The 19716-nt window shown below is 44.7% G+C and overlaps 1 protein-coding gene and 1 non-coding gene across 2 annotated transcripts in view; one reads left to right on the top strand and one right to left on the bottom strand.

The window, feature by feature from the left end:
• Window positions 1–19716, top strand: part of PPP1R9B (protein phosphatase 1 regulatory subunit 9B) — a 90458-nt gene that overhangs the window by 46294 nt on the left and 24448 nt on the right. The window contains exons 2-5 of the mRNA XM_053264861.1: window positions 4769–4901; window positions 7424–7544; window positions 13255–13359; window positions 16803–16938. Coding sequence (XP_053120836.1) covers window positions 4769–4901; window positions 7424–7544; window positions 13255–13359; window positions 16803–16938 — 495 coding nt within the window. The remainder of the gene's footprint in view (window positions 1–4768; window positions 4902–7423; window positions 7545–13254; window positions 13360–16802; window positions 16939–19716) is intronic.
• Window positions 17532–17603, bottom strand: TRNAV-UAC (transfer RNA valine (anticodon UAC)). The gene has a single exon. It is a non-coding gene; the product is annotated as a tRNA-Val (tRNA).

A 19716-nucleotide genomic window follows, 5' to 3' on the forward strand; every position in this document is an offset into this window, starting at 1 on the left:
ACATCCCATCGGATTCCCTCAAGTCACACAACATCCATCCAAAACCTTTGCAAAAACCTCCCTAGTTCTGCTTAGCAGAGTGAACATATGATGCTTCCTTATACTGAGTCAGGCCGTTGGTCCATCTAGCTCATTACTCTCAGCACTGACTGGTAGCAGCTCTTCTGGGTTTCAGATGAGAGTCTTCCCCAGATGCCAGGGACCAAACCTGCTGGGATCTTCTGCATGCAAGTCGTGTGCTCTACCACTGAGCTATGCCCCGTCCTCAGTGGGAGATGTGGGTGATATAAGTCCACTTCAGACATTTACATTCCTGTACACATGTCCATGTTTGTGTGAGTATATATGTGCCTACACTTTAAAAGTGAACCTGGGTACAGGTCCCTCAAATGCATGGTATAGATAGGAAGTGTGCTTCTGTATGTGTGTTGAATGTGGGTTGTACATATGTGCATTCACTATACACAGATAGTATGTGCATGGAATAGAATGTGTGGATAGGGCTATAGTCCATGCACAATACATGGCACACTATACCCCATAGAACCTTCATTTGCTCCATCCTCCTAGCTGGGCAGGCTAATATGCAGGGACTCCCTCTTATAGTCATTCGTAGCAGTTCTCATCGCCAGCGGTTGGAGACTCAGCCGCCAAGAGTTAGCGATGTTGGCAGCTCAGGCCGGATAGATGCAGAGGAAGTGCTGAGGAAGTGATGCCATTAATTTCACATTGTAATTACAGGTCGAGGTTCGGCAGCAAGCAGAGAGGAGATACCTCATCACTTATTCATGATTACATGAAGCTTTTTTGTAACTAAAGTCTTGTCCATTCAGAGGGCAAAGGAGTCCTGTGAGAAACCAACTGCTACTGCTTTAAGTGAGGTCTCCTTTTGCACTGGATGCCGACTCCCTCTCTCCAGTGGTGGTGATCCAGCCATTCACTGGATTGGGCTGGACTCTGCTAGCGTTGCCATAGGACATCTGCCTGGTCCTCCCGAGGAGCTCAGACCTAAAGAAAAAGACCAGGGTGGAGGCGCCACCAAGGAGACAAAAATGAGAGGTAGCCCTAGATGCTGCACTGTTGACTTTAACAGGCCCAGTGGTTTGGGATAAAATCCTTTATCAAGGGAACTTAGAGGGCTTGACAAATCCCAGTCACCAAGGCACCTAGACATTTAACTGGCACCTACACGAGCATATTCTGAGGTAATTAATAAAATCTATTTGTTCTAGGCAGCACTGTTTCTCTTCTGTTACTTGTAGAGGAGATAAAGAGATGCCCATTTGCTTTTTCCCTCCCCAGTGTGGAGGAGGAAAGAGAAGAAAATTATTTTCTTTTCCCCTCCAAAAAAATTTGTAAAGACCTAGGCGCTTTCACAACTTAATAAAACATTTTATAAAGAGGCTAAAGCCAACCCACTTCACCATAACTCTGCTACCGTACAGAATGATTTTTTAAAAAAGTATCTGAAATGGGCGTTTTAAAGATGACCATGAGGCACCTCTCTTTTGTTTCCTTCTGAGTAGCTGCAAATCCCTTGGGACTCTTGAATCCTGGCCTCACCCTGGTATATCAGGTGGCAGCGATGGCTAAGAGTGCTTTTCATCAGCTTCGGCTGATTTGATAGCTGCATCCATTCCTTGAAGAAAATGACCTCAAAACAGTGGTGCACCAACTGGTAACCTCCAAGCTTGGCTTCTGCAAAGTGTTCTACGTAGGGCTGCCTTTGTGCATAGTCCGGAAATTTCAGTTAGTTCAAAATGCGGCAGCCACATCGGTCTCCAGGGTAACTTGGAGAGACTACGTTATGCCTATACTTAAACAATTGCACTGGCTGCCAATAGGTTTCCGGGCAAAATACAAAGTGTTGGTTATTACCTTTAAAGCCCTGAATGGCTTAGGTCCAAAGAGCACCTTCTTCTGCATGATTCCCACCACACATTAAGGTCATCTCGAGAGGTCTACCTCCATATGCTCCTAGGTCAAGGGATGCACTCTCTACAGAAATCTGTGGCTCAGCAACATTACTGACCTTGTAGGTAGGTAGATTAGCAGAGTTGCAGTTGTATGTGACAGAAAGGCTGTTATCACTGCTTAGATATATTTGGTGCTAATGATGTGCTAGGGGCTGTACAGGTGTGCTTAGCAGGTTTACCATCTATTTCAGCTAGGGGGTGGGGGGAAGAGAAGTGAAAGGGAGAGTCCAGGGACTGAGAACAGGTCTGGGAGACAGCTAGGGGAAGCAGCAGTAGGGAAGTGCATATGTCAGTGCTGTAATACTGAGGGTGAATTCCACAGATCTGTGGTTGCTGTGGTAACTAACACGAAGTCCCCATGTGGTAGCAAGGGAAGTGATACATTGAACACGCTAGATCTCACCACATTCTGGGAAATGTTTCCCACTTGGATTGCACCCAAGACCTCAAGGGTCTTGACCTTAGCCTCATATCTATGACATTCAAATGGCCAATTGCTGTGCATTAGGGTTACTGACTCTGATTGAAGCTATTCCTGGAGGTTATTTGTCCCCAATATTTGTCCCAATATCAAGCCATTAAAATCTCCAGGATTGCTTTCCATAGTCACTTGGAGATTGATGCAGAGTCCAGGAGGCTCCAGGCCAAGTCTAGAGGGTGAGCGATGCTGCCGTGCCTTCAAACAGCTAGTTGCTTTCCTAGATCACCCCATGGTGCTTCTGTGACCTCAATGGACCACATCAAACTGGTTACCGTAGTACATCGCTATGTCTGTCATAGAAAGTGAGGTCTTTGTACATGATTTCTTTCACCCAACCGATATTCTGGGTTTGAGGCCTGGCAGACAGAGCCACTTGGCAGCTTAAAATAAAAATGAAAAACAGTCGCTCCTAGAAAAATTCGAATCATGTTAAGAACACTGAAAACCAAACAAATTCATCACATTTATGGAAACTGTCTCTTAAAGATGTGTGAGCACATTGAAATGTAGATAGTGATTTAGGAAGTAAGACCTGGGGACAGGAAGTGGCTTCACAGAGCACGAGGAGGAGCTAGAAATCAAGCCCTCTGATTGGTTGAGGGCTTCTAATGGTCTATAACAGTGAGACCTTACTCATTGTGCTGATATCAAGATGACCCATCTACCCCGGAAAGACTTGGCAGAGGATTTTGAATACTCTTTGTTTTAGAAACTCTCATTGGACACTCTTACCTAATCCCATCCACAGTACACCAAAATTAGCTCTGTTCTGTTGTGCAGTCTTTCTCAAATGAAAGGTGTTAGGAAACTGCCTGGAAGCAGGGATGTTTTAAAATTGTAGGCATTAATCTTGAACAGAGTTAGGTGCTTAGCTTCAGAAACAACAAAACCGAGTACCTCATGGGTTAGCAACCCATGGGGGTGGTTGGAACCCTCACTCTGGGCCACCCCAGCACCCCTCAAGCGCAGTTATGGGGCTGCTGAAACCTCCATTCTTCCCTATGGAGAAAAACCTTAAAGCCACTTGTGGGGTGCTGGGGTGGCCCAGAGTGAGTGGTGGTGTAGTGAACAGAGGGTGCTAACCACCCTCATAGGTTGCTAACCCATGGGGTACTGGGTTTTGTTGTTTCTGAAGTGTTCTGAGTGTAGATTCTTTGGTAGCATATTAGATTTTCAATGACAAACCATGAATCCACTCTCATTTGCTAACCTTAAAGACACATAAACTTCAAAAATCACTTAAAAATCAGCCCTTTGCCCAATTCCTTTCAAATAATTATTATAGCTTCCTGGCCCCCCTTGGGCACTACCACCCACCACACTCTGCTCTAAAACACCCCTTTACCCCGACGTGAAGCTATACATTTGCTGTAATCCTCATTATTCCCTATGAGGAATTCCAAAATAATTTTAAAATTCACCAATAATCAGAGGATTGTCCGATTGCCTTGGGGCTTTGTGGGTGGTAGGCACCGCTGGGTGTCTACCATCTACCCCACTTTTGTGCCCCTAGGTGCTCCACAATAGAGGATAATGGGCTGGTTCAGTCCCATTATATCCTATGAGAAAAATAATTAAAAATATTTCAAATATTCATAAAAAATCGTAGGAGTGTCCGATTGCTTTGGGGTTTGGGTGGTTGTTGGCACCCATGGGTGTTCCACAATCGGGAATAATGGGCTGGTTCGAGTCCCATTATACCCTATGAGAGAAAAATAAAAATAAATTTCAAAAATTCATTAAAAATCGTACGAGTGTCCGATTGCTTTGGGGTTTGGAAGGTAGGTACCCATGGGTGCCAGCTACCACCCCACCAATTTTTGGAAGTCCAAACCAGTTTGAATCGAACCACCCCCAGTTTGGTTCAAATTCAAACCTGCATCTCGAACCTGATGGCTGGTTTGGTTCAAATTCAAACCATCAAACCGCCCTGGTTCGAATTCGAACTGGTTCGCACATCCCTAAATGTTACCCTCCTCCCATTTTATCCTCAGAACAGACCAGTGAGATAGGTTAGGCAGAAGAGTTAGCAACAGTCTCAATGTCATCCAGTGAGCATCTGGTTAGAAATGGGGTAGATCTGAACCTGGATCTTCTCAGCCTAAGTCTGCTGCTCCAACCACTTTAACATACTGCCTTGGTTTGTGATGACCCATTGGTGAGGGCAGGGCACTCTGCACAATCTCAGAAGCTTTGATTCCCATGTTTCAGAGCTGGGCCTTGTCACTGAAAATGGTTTCCAGGCTGACAGGCTCACATCAGACCTTATGCCTGTCTCTGCTATTCATTCATCCCTATCCTCTCTTACCAGGTTTTCAGCACCTACTCCAATGAAGAATATGACCGACGGAATGAAGATGTTGATCCCATGGCTGCCTCCGCAGAATATGAACTGGAGAAGCGAGTGGAAAGGCTAGATCTCTTTCCTGTGGAGCTAGAGAAAGGTAATTGAGGGGGTGGAGGGGTGGTGAAGAAATGTGATAGAGACTGGCAGTGGAGTTTTCTTAGCTGGAGTGGAGGAGGTGGGAGTTTGTGCTTTGATCCAGCTGTTAGGTATGCATTTGGAAAGGAAGAAATTCTTCATTGTAAAAGTCATCCAGGGAACCTGCATAGTCTGCTTTATCATAGGCTTTCAACAGAAGGATGAACAGGCATCTTGCCAGAGGAACAGCATATCCACAACATTCCAAGGTTGAATTCTATGGCGACATTCACAGGGAATAAACACAAATAGGCTGTTCTGTAGGGTTCATTTGGTAGCGTTGATTCAGCTGATTTTAAGAACAAGAGTCCATAATCCCATCTTTTCCCTCAGGAGCATCACATTTAGAGCCTAGTTATATGTTACACTCACCACAGAGGAGCTCTCCATGCTGAGATTCTGAATGTCCCCCACCAACTGGTAGAGGAAACTGTGGGAGAGAGAGAAATCACACGCACAGTGCAGGAGGAAAGAACTGCTTGCTCCTTCTCTCTCGTTTATTTATCCTTATTTCTCTTCTTAGTGCCTACTTTTGATGCAGTGGTTAGAGTGTTGGACTAGGACCGGGGAGACCTAGTTCCCCATTCAGCCATGAAACTCACTGGGTGACTCTGGGCCAGTCACTTCTCTCTCAGCCTAACCTACCTCACAGGATTGTTGAGAGGACAAACATAACCATGTACACCACTCTGGGTTCCTTAGAGGAAGAGCGGAATATAAATGTAAAAAATAATAATGTAAATAATAATAGCTAGCTGGGCTGGGCACAGAGCATCTGCGCCTCTAGTTTGCTGCTGCTTTCTCCCCCCACTCCCCACTTTTTTGCCCACCTGCCCCGCCTTCTTCCCCCGCCCACTGGGTGTTTTATTCCCCACCCACTCGCCATCTTCTTTCCTCTCCGCTGGCACCCCCGCCGCCGCCATCTTCCCACCTGCTGCCTTCTTTGCCTGGCCGGCCACCAGCCTGCTGCCTTCTCTTGCCCGCCAGCCTGCCTCCTCCTCCTGCCCGCTACTGCCTCGCACCTGCCGGCCTGCCACTGGCCGCCGTCACTGTTTTCTCCCCCATCCCTATCGCTATGGGCAGCTGCTCGCGAACTCACGCAAGAGCTGCCACGCATGGGATTAGTGATGGGTATGCCTGAGAGAGAGAGAGAGAGAGAGAGAGAGAGAGAGAGAGAGAGAGATTGAGATTTTCCTCATTGAGTTGGGAGCAGAAGGAGCTAGGGGAAATTAGCCACTGAGGAGAGAGAGAAGGGGAGACAAACACCAGATGAGGAAAGGCAGGCACTGGCTTTTCCTTCGCCAGTGGTGGCTCAAGACCATTTTTATTTTTATTTATTTATTTGTTTATTTATTTATTTATTTTTACATGTATATCCTGCTCTTCCTCCAAGGAGTTCACAGTGGTGTCCTTGTGTGCCTCCTCCTCTCCCTCTTTTCCCTTTTTTAAAAAGTGGGAGGCAGAGGGGCATCTTACCACCTTGCTGGTGCCCCAGGAATCTACTGCCCGAGGCAACCACCTCCTCTCGCCTCATGGAAGGGCCGCTTCTTCACCATGCAGTTTCTTCCACCCCACCATCAATAAACATCCTATGGGAGAACCCATGACTCAAAGGTCTGCCTTGCAAGTTCCCATGAATGTTAGTGATTATTATAACACCTGGTGCTTTGATCCTCTTATCTGTGGCCAATTCCATATCCTCAGTTAAATCTAAAAGCGGAGAAATCTCACCATGTTCCAGTATTAGTAGAAGTTTTTTCTCCCCAGCTTCTCCAGTTAATAATTTGTGTCCGAACTGGAACACTGGAAGCTGCCTTATACCAAGTCAGACTATTGGTTCATCTAGCCCAGTATTGTCTATACTGACTGACAATGGCTCTCCAAAGTTTCTGGCAGAAGTCTCTCCCAGACCCACCTGGAGATGCCTGGGACCTTCTGCATGCAAAGCAGATGCTCTGCCACTGAGCCACAGCCCCATCCTCTAAGGGCAATATCTTACAGCAATCAGTGCTCACATGTAGTCCCCCAGCCAAAGGCAAACCAACATGAACCCTGCTTTGCAAAGAGGATAACTCATGCTTGCTACCAAAAGCCCAGCTGTCCATCCCAGATCTCAGCTTTGCATCCCAAATACCCATTCTGTATGTCTTGTCCTTTTCAGTCGCAGGCATCTCTTCCCAGTTACACACCCCTTCCCCACACAGTCACGCTCCAACCATTTCCCTGCCATCTGTCACAGAAAGCAAATTTTATAAACAGTCCTCCTCACCTGCTCCCAGGCACTCTCCTTCTGCCCCCTGGGGTCAGAAACTGGGAACACACCTTCACTTTTGAGGACCATGAAGGATTCTCTGGATGAGATGAGGAAAACTGCAGCACCGGACTCCAAATGCAAAATCTATTCTCAGATCCTCTTCACTCCCAGGCAGGTCTCAGCCACAGCATCTCTCTAACAAACTGCCTCTCTTCCTTTCTCTGGTGCAGATTCTGAGGGTCTGGGCATCAGCATTATTGGAATGGGGGCTGGGGCTGACATGGGCCTGGAAAAACTCGGCATCTTTGTCAAGACAGTGACGGAAGGAGGGGCGGCTCACCGAGATGGCAGGTCAGTCCAGTTAAGATGAATTCCTTGCCAATGCAAACGTGTTGGTTATTGTTAATTACGTCCAGCTTTCTCTCACAGAAGGCAATGCTGGGAACAGGGACATTCTTGCTAGACGAAGTGGGACAGGAGGTTCCCATGGTTATCCCTCTGCATGCGCGGAGGCCAGGTGCGTGCTAGCACCACGCTGCCGCTGTGCGCGGGCTGCTGTGGGGAGTGCCACGGCAGCAGGAAGCTGCCTGGAGCGGCGGCCACGCAGGTAAGGACCTGCTTACTTTCTTTTAAAGGGGCTGCTCGCTGCCCCCCCCCCCCCCCGCGCCATCCTTGAACCACTGGACCGGTTCATGGTTGGTCCAAACCGGTACGGACCAATTAATGAAACCACAAACCGATCCGCATTCGGACCGGTGCATGAACCCTTGGTTCATGCACATGCCTACTACAGGGTGGGATTGGGCAGCAGCAAGAAACCAAACTATGGCTGACATACTGCGCAACTTTATGCACATGTTATACTATTGCGTTCATTGCACAAGTGCAAAAATGGCACAAATGCAATTGCATGATGGTATGGCCGTTGGACATAATGACTGTATTGCCATACAATTGTGTTGCACAGTTTTTGCTCTTGTGCAACTGTGTGAATGCAGTGTTACTACATGCACATAATGTTGTGCAGCATGTTAATCCAGTATCCATCAATTCAATATGTTACAACTAGAAGTTTTATAGAAACTACCCTATTAAATAGGAACATAGGAAGCTGCCTTCTACTGAGTCAGACCATTGGTCCATCAAGCTCAGCATTGTCTACTCAGACTGGCAGCAGCTTTTCCAAGGTTACAAGGACATTGCAAACTGTGTACCCACAGATTAATACTTAACAAAACTTAATTTTTCTGATTAGTCAGTAATATTCTTAGGACAAAACCATAAACTAAAGAATAGAAAGACCGTGTAACAAATCTATTTTACATATAAATCATGCAAAAATTGTAATACATATGTATGGAGAAGCAACAAACCCTGAATAAGTCAAACTTAACTCCCCATGATAATGGTGGGAATAGAGATATACATATCCACTGACTGCTAATAACAAAATGAGGGGTTCTTACAAACCAAAATATGTTAATGAATAATGTCCTTGATTTATATGTAAAATAGATTTGTTACACGGTCTTTCTATTCTTTAGTTTATGGTTTTGTCCTTTGGATCCGTGTCTCCTCATTTTTTCTGTACAGTAATATTCTTAGTCAACTTTATTTGCTCTGGATTAGGTATGGCTGCTGTACATTTTTTCAAATTAGAAAACATTCAAGTATACCAGTAGTGCTTACAACACTATTTGTAGTGTGTGTGTGTGTCTGTGTGTGTCTGTGTGTGTTTTAATGATGTGACCTACCCAGAGAGCAATTTGTTATGAGGTGGATAACAAATAAAGTTGTTGTTGTTGTTGTTATACTAATGGTTATTTCTGGAATTTCATGCACTGCTGTAAGATTTACTCTTCACCAAAAGTAGTTTGATGTTAAATTGTACATATGAAACTGCCTTATCCTGAGTTAGACTCTTGGTCCATCTAGCTCAGTGTTCTCTACACTGGGGGCGAGTTCACACATAACATGAAACCTACTTACAAAGCTAATGCAAGTTGTCCGTGATCATCTGAACCCACACCAAGGTGGGACCCTCAGGTTCATCTGTGGCCCAAACTGACTTCTACAACCAAGCTTTGAAATGGGCTTGACAAAGTAGGCACGGCTACACTTTCAGGTGCATGTTGTCTGAATCCACGCTCTTCAAGAACCTCTGGTTTGTTCCAGATGAGCCCATCCCTTTTGCCTTCAGGGCCAGTGGCTGTGAGGTAGTACAAGACAAGCTGGGAAATCCAGGGCCTTGCTGGGAGGCCTGATCAGGGGGTATGGCCCTCTCTCAACTCAGCTACTTTGTACAAACTGTTCTGCTGGCTTTCTTGAAGGCACTTCCCACCACCACCTTTTATTTAATGTAGGGCGCATTTAAAAATGTGACCATCCACCTTCAGCCAGAAGCGGTTCAGTCCATCTCATTCTGCTGTGTGTGCTGACCAGGCTCAAGCAGTGGTGATCACAGAACTTGTGACAGTGAATGCTACACGTTAGGTTTTGTGTTTTGTCTCTTCTGAACCTGCTGTCAATAAATTACATTAGATGACTATGGATTCTAGAAGTTTGTGTGTCTGTGAAAGAGAGAGAGGCTGTTCTCATGCCCAGCCTGGGTTATGCTTCACCAGTTTGGGCCCGATCCCAGCAGGGCAGCACCACCTAGCTCAGCTTTTTAGTCTGGTTCCTAGTTGGGGTTAAGGGAATGAATGCTCCCTTAACCCAGGTTTCCTGTTCGTGTGTCTCTTTGGACTGCGTTCAGCTCAAGGAGATGCAGAGACAAACGCCTAGAGCGCCCATTTCCTGTGGGAATCCCCCAGTGCACCATGCTCAGTGTGCAGTGCATTGTGAGATACCCAGAGGCCAGGACGCGTTGTCCCAGCCTCCAGAGCTCCATGCTGCCTGGTGCAGCAGCAGATCTTCTGGGAGCGCAACATTCCATGGCTTGTCTGAGGGGAAGGTAGGATTTGTGCAGCCTGACCCCCACCCCCCACCCGTGTGGTCATGTGAATGACCCCAGAGAGAGAGAACTCTCTCTTCATTTCAGTAATAAACCTTGATCATGCCTGTTCATAGTCATGTCACTTTAGTTTTCAATCTAAAAATGCAGTGGGGTCATTAGTATGTGAGGAAAAGGGACAATCAGAGGTGGGGAAGAGCAACGATGAGCAAAGTTGGCATTTTTTTAAATAACATGGCTCCTCTTTGTTTAAGAGGAAATTTCACAGGTGCTACTTTTCCTGGTGTGGGGATGCAATGATGAGAAAAGCTTCATCTGCTGTATCATCTAAAGCTATTTTTGTTTGTTTGTTTGTTTGTTTATTATATTTGTTTACCACCCCAAACCTATGTCTCTGGGTAGTTTACCACAACAACAAAAATTAAATTAAATTAAAACATTAAAACAATTTAAAACCAAGATTCTAGTTTAAAAGCTTGGGTGAATAAATGCATCTTTAGAATTTTTTTTAAAACTGTCAATGATGGGGAGGCTCTTATTTCAGCAAGGAGCTCATTGAAAGTCCAGGGCAGAGAAGGCCTGTCCCCTTGTAGCCACCAGGTGAACTGGTGGGAACTGCAGACAAACTTCTCCAGATGACCTCAATGTGAAGAAGACATTATCTTAAATACCCTGGACCTAAGCTGTTTAGGGCTTTATAGGTTATAACCAGTTCCTTGTAGTTTGCCTGGAAATATATCAGTAGCTAGTGTAGTTCTTTTAACTAGAGAGAGCTGCAATACAACTATTGAACAACCTCTTTTTGAAAACTTACCAAAGCCCAGGCTTGAATCTTTTTGAAAAACACCATTAAAACCGTCCCCCTTTTTAAATACAACAAAATCAAAATAAGTAACTGAATGTCCTAAATATTATGAAATATTTAAAATATTATGAATATTCTAAATTATATTATGAGCATTCTGTTCTAAATATTCTAAATGAACACATTGAAATGTGTTGTCTAATATCACCATGCTTGAGGCTACCATAGAAACAAGGGAATATAAAAATAATAATTCCAGGATCCAGGAGCCACATACTTTCACAGAACCTATAGCCGTATCTCAGGATAAAGCAGAATTTAAAACCAAGCAAATCATAGTTCAGTGCCCTATAAGATTCCAGTATCTTTAAAAAGGAGATTGCCATGTTGGCACCTTCTTTGGAGTTCCAGAGAGCAATGAATGATTTCCTCTCTATTAAAAAAAGTATTAACTGTCTACTCTCCTACAGTCTTATAAAGTAAAGTCAAGTTGGTCATTTATGCATCATCCCACATGTTCACTGATAAATCAGTAATGAAGCTCTCCCTCTGTTGTGTGCTGTAATTTAAATTGTTGTTAAAAGATCTTCATTGGGAAATAGGGTTAAGATCCTGAGGACTGAACTTTAAAGACTCTTTTTCACTGTTCGATCTCTCTTATGTTATCCTGATGTTTAATGTACTATTACTTAGCATGAGGCTTTGTGAAGTGGTATAGTAAAAGTTGGAATAACTATATTATACATAAAATGTCATGCTAATTTCTTAACCTAGTGTTACCCCCCCCCCCCCAAACTTCCAAGATAGGGCAAGCCATACATGTCAATTAATAAGCAATTACCATCTCTTGGTTAAAATGCTGGAATAAAGTACTTTAATGTGGTCTGTGTATTTTCTCACAATTGAAATTTCTAAAAAGAAGCGGGTGGGGGGAGCAACCTTAGTACTAAATGCCAGCAGGGCTGCTGCTTGCTGTCATGGCAACCAACATGGCTCCCTGCCCAGTACCAGGGGCACCAGCAAAATATAAACAGGGGCCTTCATGGAAGAAAGCTCTGTAAGATCACAAAAATCACTCATCGTTGCATCCGGGAAATGTCTTTTACCTTCTCAGATGTCTTTTATTTTGGTCGCACATCAGAGAGAAGCCACCTGCCCTCTCCTAAGATTGGCCTGCCTGGGTTTTCTTTTCCAACCACAAAACTGCTTGTTCTTTTATCTTGAAAAACATTTTATTTCTGGTTTAGAGAGCAAACTATCATTGAGGTCTACAGGCTCATGCACACCATACAGTTTTAACTTAAGGATTTCCCCCCTTATAATCCATCAAAGGGTGCCCCAGTGGCATTTCAGCTTTTGCACTGTCTGCAGTGTCATGCATACAAACACAGAAATGTGCCCTTCCAGTATCTCCACCTTACATCAGGAACCAGTGTGTTATGCAGAGGATAAAATGTTTGGTTTGGATGCAGGAGAAGCTTCAGATCTCCACTTAACTATGGAGGTCACTGTGTGGCTTTGGGCAAATAAAATCACTTCTTTCTATCTAACCTACCTGCAACAAAATAAGAAAATACTAATTAAACACTCTTTATATGGAAAAGTGCTATAGAAATGACTGATGAACATAACTGCAGAAGACTCCGAACATCCTAACAAATGAAAATGCAGCCACCCCTTTCCATATTGGAAGCTAGGCTTTTGAAAGAAAAAAGTGTGTGTATTTATGTATATGCGTGTGTGTGTGTGTGTGTGTGTGTGTGTGTATGGTGTACTCGTCGCTAATCCCATGCGTGGCAGCTCTTGCGAGATTACGCGAGCGAGGACTGGGGGAGAGGAAGGTGAGCGGCCAGCAAGAGGAAGTGGTGGCCAGGCCGGCTACCGGGTGGCGAGAGCAAGCGGTGGCCAGGCTGGCTGGCTGCTGGGCAGGGAAAGGAAGCGGCGGTTAGGCCAGCCAGCCACCAGGAGGACAGAGGCGGCGGTGGCCAGGCCAGCTGTCAGAAGAGGACGAACTGGGGCTGAAGGGGGGAGGGGGGAGGACAAACTGGGGCTGAAGTGGGGGAGAATGAACTTGGGTTGAAGGGAGAGGGGAGAACGGCTGAATGTATGTGGGGGGGACAGGGAGAACTAGAGGCGCAGATGCTCTGCGCCAGGTCAGCTAGTATATATATATTCAAACCACAGAAGTGCTTTTTGATAACTACAGGACACAGAACATTTCCCACTTTGGCTACAAGAACAACTTTATAACATATGTAATCAGTCAATCCAACCCTAACTTTTTTCACTCTTTCCTTCCTCAGAATCCAGGTGAACGACCTTATTGTCGAGGTGGATGGCACCAGTTTGGTAGGCGTGACCCAGAGCTTTGCAGCCTCCGTGCTGAGGAACACCAAGGGTAGAGTCCGGTAGGGGAACAATGCTCTTTGCAATGGGACCCAGCTTTGTTATGGGACCAGAATATGTTTGTTTGTTTGTTTGTTTGTCTGAAAAACAAATATAGGGGAGCATAAATGTAATCTTATGGAGAGCCCCACTGCATTATGGGAAAATGTTCTGAGTCGTCCTCTTTCCTGTGAAGTAACTATATGGGACGATGATCGCACCATGGGATGAAGATAGCTGCTGATAGGTTTTCCTATCAGCCATAGTTTGCTTCTTCTGTCTGTCTACAGATGAGCAGATACAGGAATGTATTGCCTTGGTGAGTTCATTATATCACAGTAGAGCCAAGGGACTAAAGTTTTAATGGTTTTTTGGCAGAACTTATGCCTCTCAATTGCAGTTGATAGAATCCCTCATGGCCGGGGCAAGAGCAGTAGAAATACATAGGAATGTAAAAAAATAAATAAGGCAGACTGGCTTAGAGACTACCTTTCATTGCAGTGCTTTCAAATAGCTATGCCATAAAAGTAAAAGTAAAAGAGAAGCTAGATGATGATGATTTTTTCCCCTACTAGGTTTTTTGTGCTTTTAAATCATTAATGAAGGCAGAAATTCAACAGACGACTGTTCAATGATGAGATGGCTTTGCTGAATGTCTTCCTGGCATCCAGATTCTAGAAGTCCTTCTTGTTGCAGTGCTTTGATTTCTACCTCCAAATATATATAAAACCACACAGAATTATGAATATTTGTGGTGCGGGGGCGGGGATTCACGTGCCTTTAAAAATAGCGTGACAAGCAGAAATGCAATAGGTGCAACCTTTCCCTTTCATGAAAAATTAGTGTGGAAGAGGCTATACCTGTTAAATTTCTGGCTGTTGTAGTATCTTTCTAAAGTATGGGAGATTTCCCCAGTTGAAGTCCAACACTGTAACTATAATGTTGAAGCACATGCTAATAAACTCTTGAAAGATACTTGTACCTGCCTATAAAAACCTCTTCTTCTGACAAGTGAAAGTATCAGACATGCACCTTAGTCTCTTAAAGAACTATTCAGTGCTTCTCTTTTCATTTTCTGGCCAAGTACATCCCTCTATTTTTGCTGCTTCTTCTAGTTCTAACTGAAAAATTCAATCCCCCCCCCCCGCCCCGCATTTCTCTGGCAAATCAACAGGGAGTGAAATGCTGCATTAAATTCTGCCAGTCAGACAACAGTACTAGGACTGAGAAGAGACAGGAACACTGAGATTCTAAAACACTTATTCTTTTCAACTTTTATTTTATTTTAAAAATTAATAAAATAGTTAATAAACTCCTATTTATTAAGAGAACAAATTAAACTCATACACTAAATGCCAGCTCGTGACCTTTCTTTTGTCTTCTTCCTTCCTACACTTACCACCTGCCCAACCACCATTTTCATCTTAAAATCCCCTGAATTCTATGCCAACCACTTAGTGAGAAATATGGGAGGAGAGAAAGAGGATGAACAGAAAGCTCACTAGCTGGATTTCACAGTACAGCACCTAAAAGGACCCTCTAATCCTGCTTGAAGCTTTTATTTGATTTATGCCATTATTCCTGTATATGTTCACTCTTGTGCTCTGTGCATAGAGAATCCTAATTGGAACCAGAAGTGAGGGGTTTTGTTTCCTGTGAAATGGAGCTCTATGCAGGAAGTATCTTCTCAATCAACTTTGGCTCCATTTTTTAGAAATAAAGGAGCAATGCCATTACCTCATAATGTTGCCCCATTGCATCGTGGGAAAATGCTCTCTGCAGTGGCCATTTTATTTCCTAAGAAAAGCATCAAGGACTTTTGGAATGGGGCAGGGGGGTGGCGGGGTTCTGGACTGGCTGAATTTTCCTGTCAGCTGCAGTTCTGTTTTGTTCTTTATCTGTACAGCTTCCTCTGTGGCCTTTTTTCAATCTTACCAGAGGCATTTGGGCCGCCTTTTCCTGGCAGCATTAGGAATGAGAGGCTTGGCACCATCCCAGGATCTTTGCAGTGGTTATTTTAAAATAATGGACTGTTTGAGAATGGTTTGGAACCAAGAAAATCTAACATACACGCACACCCTGGTTTCTTCAACTAGAAGGCCCACAGAATATCCAAGGTCAGACCTAGAACCTAACCCATTCCACTGTGGCTTGAGTGCTGTTCTGTTCCCAAGCGACAGAAGCCTCAACTATGAGAATGGGTTGCTAGGCAACTAGTTTCCTCCTTGCTCTACAGCAACCACCCTGCTTTCATTGAAGGGCCCCATTAACCAATTAAAGGTTTTCAAAATCAATATAACTGGTGCTTTGTCCCATTTTAATCACTATCTGCTACAAAACAACCCATTACTACAAGAACTCAGGACACACAAACACAAGGGGTATATACCACAGACCCCTGCCTAGTAGTTAATTTTGGAAAATGAGAAAATGGAGCCCAAGCATGTCTGGAAGTCACTCTCTCTGATCCCAAATGTATGAGCAGCTGAGTATGGTACCCTTTTGGTGAAAGAAATGCGCTCTGCATGTACTCAGAGGCTACCTTTACTACTACTGCTGCTGTTGCTACTGCTACATGTGTTCCTGAGCCTTCTAATTGAAAATCATTTCCAGTGATGGGCTGTGCGAATCCTAGGTTCAGATTAAGACCAGGTTCATAAACTTTGTGCTGCTTTCTGCTTTTCCGTTCTTGGGATATACACACAATGCCTCCTTGAATTAGTTCAGTTTATTTTAATAACTTTTTTCAGCCTGAAAACATGGACAACTCGTGGTAAAATCCCTGGGCCAGAATAGATATGCCATGGGAGATCTGTAATCAGATCTAAGCAGTCGCAGGTGGTGGTGGTGGTGGGGAGCCCTTCAACTCTGGGTGAGGGGAGCTTAACCCTTCTCCCATACTGCTTTCCTGATCAAAGTCCATCTCCTCCAAAACACTTAGCCTTGCTGGGAGGAAAGAGGCAGGCATGATACAGGTACCTGTGTGTTCCCTCAGTGGGACTAACAGCAGCTTCAGAGAGGATTTAGACTGGAAAACTGTGAGGGGAGAAATATTAACCCCCCTGCTCCCTCAATATCACTGCTCTGATACAAGTCAGGGGCCCCGGCACCTGCTTTTAAATTAAAATTAATACATTGGGAGATGCAGGCAGGGATCTCCTGTGCCACATCTGTTCTGGCCTTCAGAAAGACAAGAAGGACTAAGCAGAGATTCCACTTAGCAGAAAAAGATTTGATAAAGAGGCTTGAGTTCTCAGCATAGTTCCTTGACCTTCTGCCAATTTAACTGAAGAATGAATTGTGCAAAATAAGCAATGCTTTGCCAATGTATGCAGGGCTTAGAATCTGGCTTAACTAGGTACAGATCTGGGAATAGTATGGCCTGGCTATACAGTTCCTAGCATGTAAATTCGCTTCTTTGGGATTCCAGCTCTTACCCTAATTCCATCCGTTTTCTTTCCCTTAGATTCCTGATTGGCAGGGAGAAGCCAGGAGAGCAGAGTGAAGTAGCACAGCTCATCCAGCAGACACTGGAACAGGAGCGATGGCAGCGGGAGATGATGGAGCAGAGGTATACCCAGTACACAGAGGAGGATGAAGAAGTAAGTGGGGTGGATTTCTTGTTGCCTCTAGGAAGAGGAGGGGAGGACACCTAAATACCTTTCCCTGCCACTCAGTGCTCGAATTACTGGTGTGGTGGGGGAGGATTCTTACATTTTGTGACTCCTTAGCTACTGTTTTTTTTTTTTTAGAAGGCTGTGGGGAGCAGGGAGGGACATGCCATGATTTGCCTGAAAGTTAGTAAGTGTGTGTGTGTTTGTGTGTTGCCCCATATATTTTCCCCTTTCCCCTCAGAATTTGAACATCAGCTCTCACTTCAGTTCCGAATCCCTTTTTAAAGCTGCCCACTGTTCTGTACTCTGGCTGTCCTTCCTCCCTTCATCTCCTCTTGCAAGTTTTCTCGCTCCCTATCCAAGCCTTTCTCAGATGGTGCCATCTGAGAATCAGTCTAACCACAACCTTCTTAAAGGATCCCCAAGACCCACCCCACACTTAGGAACCCAGGACATAGTAATATTGGAAGCTGCCTTCTGATGTACTGAGTCAGACCATTGGTCCTTCTAGCTCAGTATTGTCTACAGTGACTGGCAGCGGCTCTCCATGGTTTCAGACAGGAGTCTTTCCCAGCACTACCTGGAGATGTCAGGGATTGAACCTGAAACTTCCTGCATGTAAAGCAGATGCTCTACCACTGAGCTACAGCCCCATCCCCTAATGCCCACTTAAGGAAGCATTGCCCTTATAACCCCCATTGAATCAGCCAGGCTCTCCTGTCCAGACATGCTAAAATTGGGCAATCTGCCAAGGATCCTTAGTGTCCAGGCCTTCTTTTCACAAGCTCCTGAATCTTGCTTGTCTATTCTGCCAGATGCTCACAGTCCCTCTTGTCTTTTTGTTCCAGCCCAACTTTCTTCTTGGACCATCCTTTCTTCAACCCTGTGCCTCTACCCCCCATCATTTGCTTTTCATCCACTGCCTCCTCTATCCCGGCTCTTTTAGACACCCTGACTCCAACAAGCCCCCTTATCAACACAGCACTCTTATTCCCTCCCTTATACAGGTGAAACTCGGAAAATTAGAATATCGTGCAAAAGTTCATTAATTTCAGTAATGCAAATTAAAAGGTGAAACTGATATATGAGATAGACACATTACATGCAAAACGAGATAAGTCAAGCCTTTAATTTGTTATAATTGTGATGATCATGGCGTACAGCTCATGAGAACCCCAAATCCACAATCCCAGAAAATTAGAATATTGTGGAAAGGTTCAACAGTCTAGGCTCCAGGTGTCCCACTCCAATCAGCTAATCAATCCATAACACCTGCAAAGGGTTCCTGAGCCTTTAAATGGTCTCTCAGTCTGGTTCATTAGGAATCACAATCATGGGAAAGACTGCTGACTTGACAGTTTTGCAGAAAACCATCATTGACACCCTCCATAAGGAGGGAAAGCCTCAAAAGGTAATTGCAAAAGAAGTTGGATGTTCCCAAAGTGCTGTATCAAAGCACATGAATAGAAAGTTATGTGGAAGGGAAAAGTGTGGAAGAAAAAGGTGCACAAGCAGCAGGGATGACTGCAGCCTGGAGAGGATTGTCAGGAAAAGGCCATTCAAAAGTGTTGGGGACTTTCACAAGGAGTGGACTGAGGCTGGAGTTAGTGCATCAAGAGCCACCACACACAGACGGATCCTGGACATGGGCTTCAAATGTCGTATTCCTCTTGTCAAGCCGCTCCTGAACAACAAACAACGTCAGAAGCGTCTTACCTGGGCTCAAGAAAAAAAGAACTGGTCTGTTGCTCAGTGGTCCAAAGTCCTCTTTTCTGACGAGAGCAACTTTTGCATCTCATTTGGAAACCAAGGACCCAGAGTCTGGAGGAAGAATGAAGAGGCACACAATGCAAGATGCTTGAAGTCCAGTGTGAAGTTTCCACAGTCTGTGTTGATTTGGGGAGCCATGTCATCTGCTGGTGTTGGTCCACTGTGCTTCATTAAGTCCAGGGTCAACGCAGCCGTCTATCAGGAGATTTTGGAGCACTTCATGCTTCCTTCCGCCGATGAGTTGTATGGGGATGCTGACTTCATTTTCCAGCAGGACTTGGCACCTGCCCACACTGCCAAAAGTACCAAAACCTGGTTCAATGACCATGGGATTACTGTGCTTGATTGGCCAGCAAACTCGCCTGACCTGAACCCCATAGAGAATCTATGGGGCATTGCCAAGAGAAGGATGAGAGACATGAGACCAAACAATGCAGAAGAGCTGAAGGCCGCTATTGAAGCATCCTGGTCTTCCATAACACCTCAGCAGTGCCACAGGCTGATAGCATCCATGCCATGCCGCATTGAGGCAGTAATTGTTGCAAAAGGGGCCCAAACCAAGTACTGAATACATATGCATGCTTATACTTTTCAGAGGTCCGATATTGTTCTATTTACAATCCTTGTTTTATTGGTTTCATGTAATATTCTAATTTTCTGGGATTGTGGATTTGGGGTTCTCATGAGCTGTACGCCATGATCATCACAATTATAACAAATTAAGGCTTGACTTATCTTGCTTTGCATGTAATGCGTCTATCTCATATATCAGTTTCACCTTTTAATTTGCATTACTGAAATTAATGAACTTTTGCACGATATTCTAATTTTTCGAGTTTCACCTGTATATCCTCTCTCTTCCTTCCTACAGCATACAGTTTCTCCTGCCCATAGGCCCTGTGTAGTTTTCCCATGGTTCCCTTTATCATTAGATGCGCCATTTCTCAACACCCTGTCTTCTCTGCCTCCCCTGTTGCCCGCAGCAGCCTTTCTATC

Source organism: Hemicordylus capensis, chromosome 6, assembly GCF_027244095.1.
Source record: "Hemicordylus capensis ecotype Gifberg chromosome 6, rHemCap1.1.pri, whole genome shotgun sequence".
NCBI lineage: Eukaryota > Metazoa > Chordata > Lepidosauria > Squamata > Cordylidae > Hemicordylus > Hemicordylus capensis.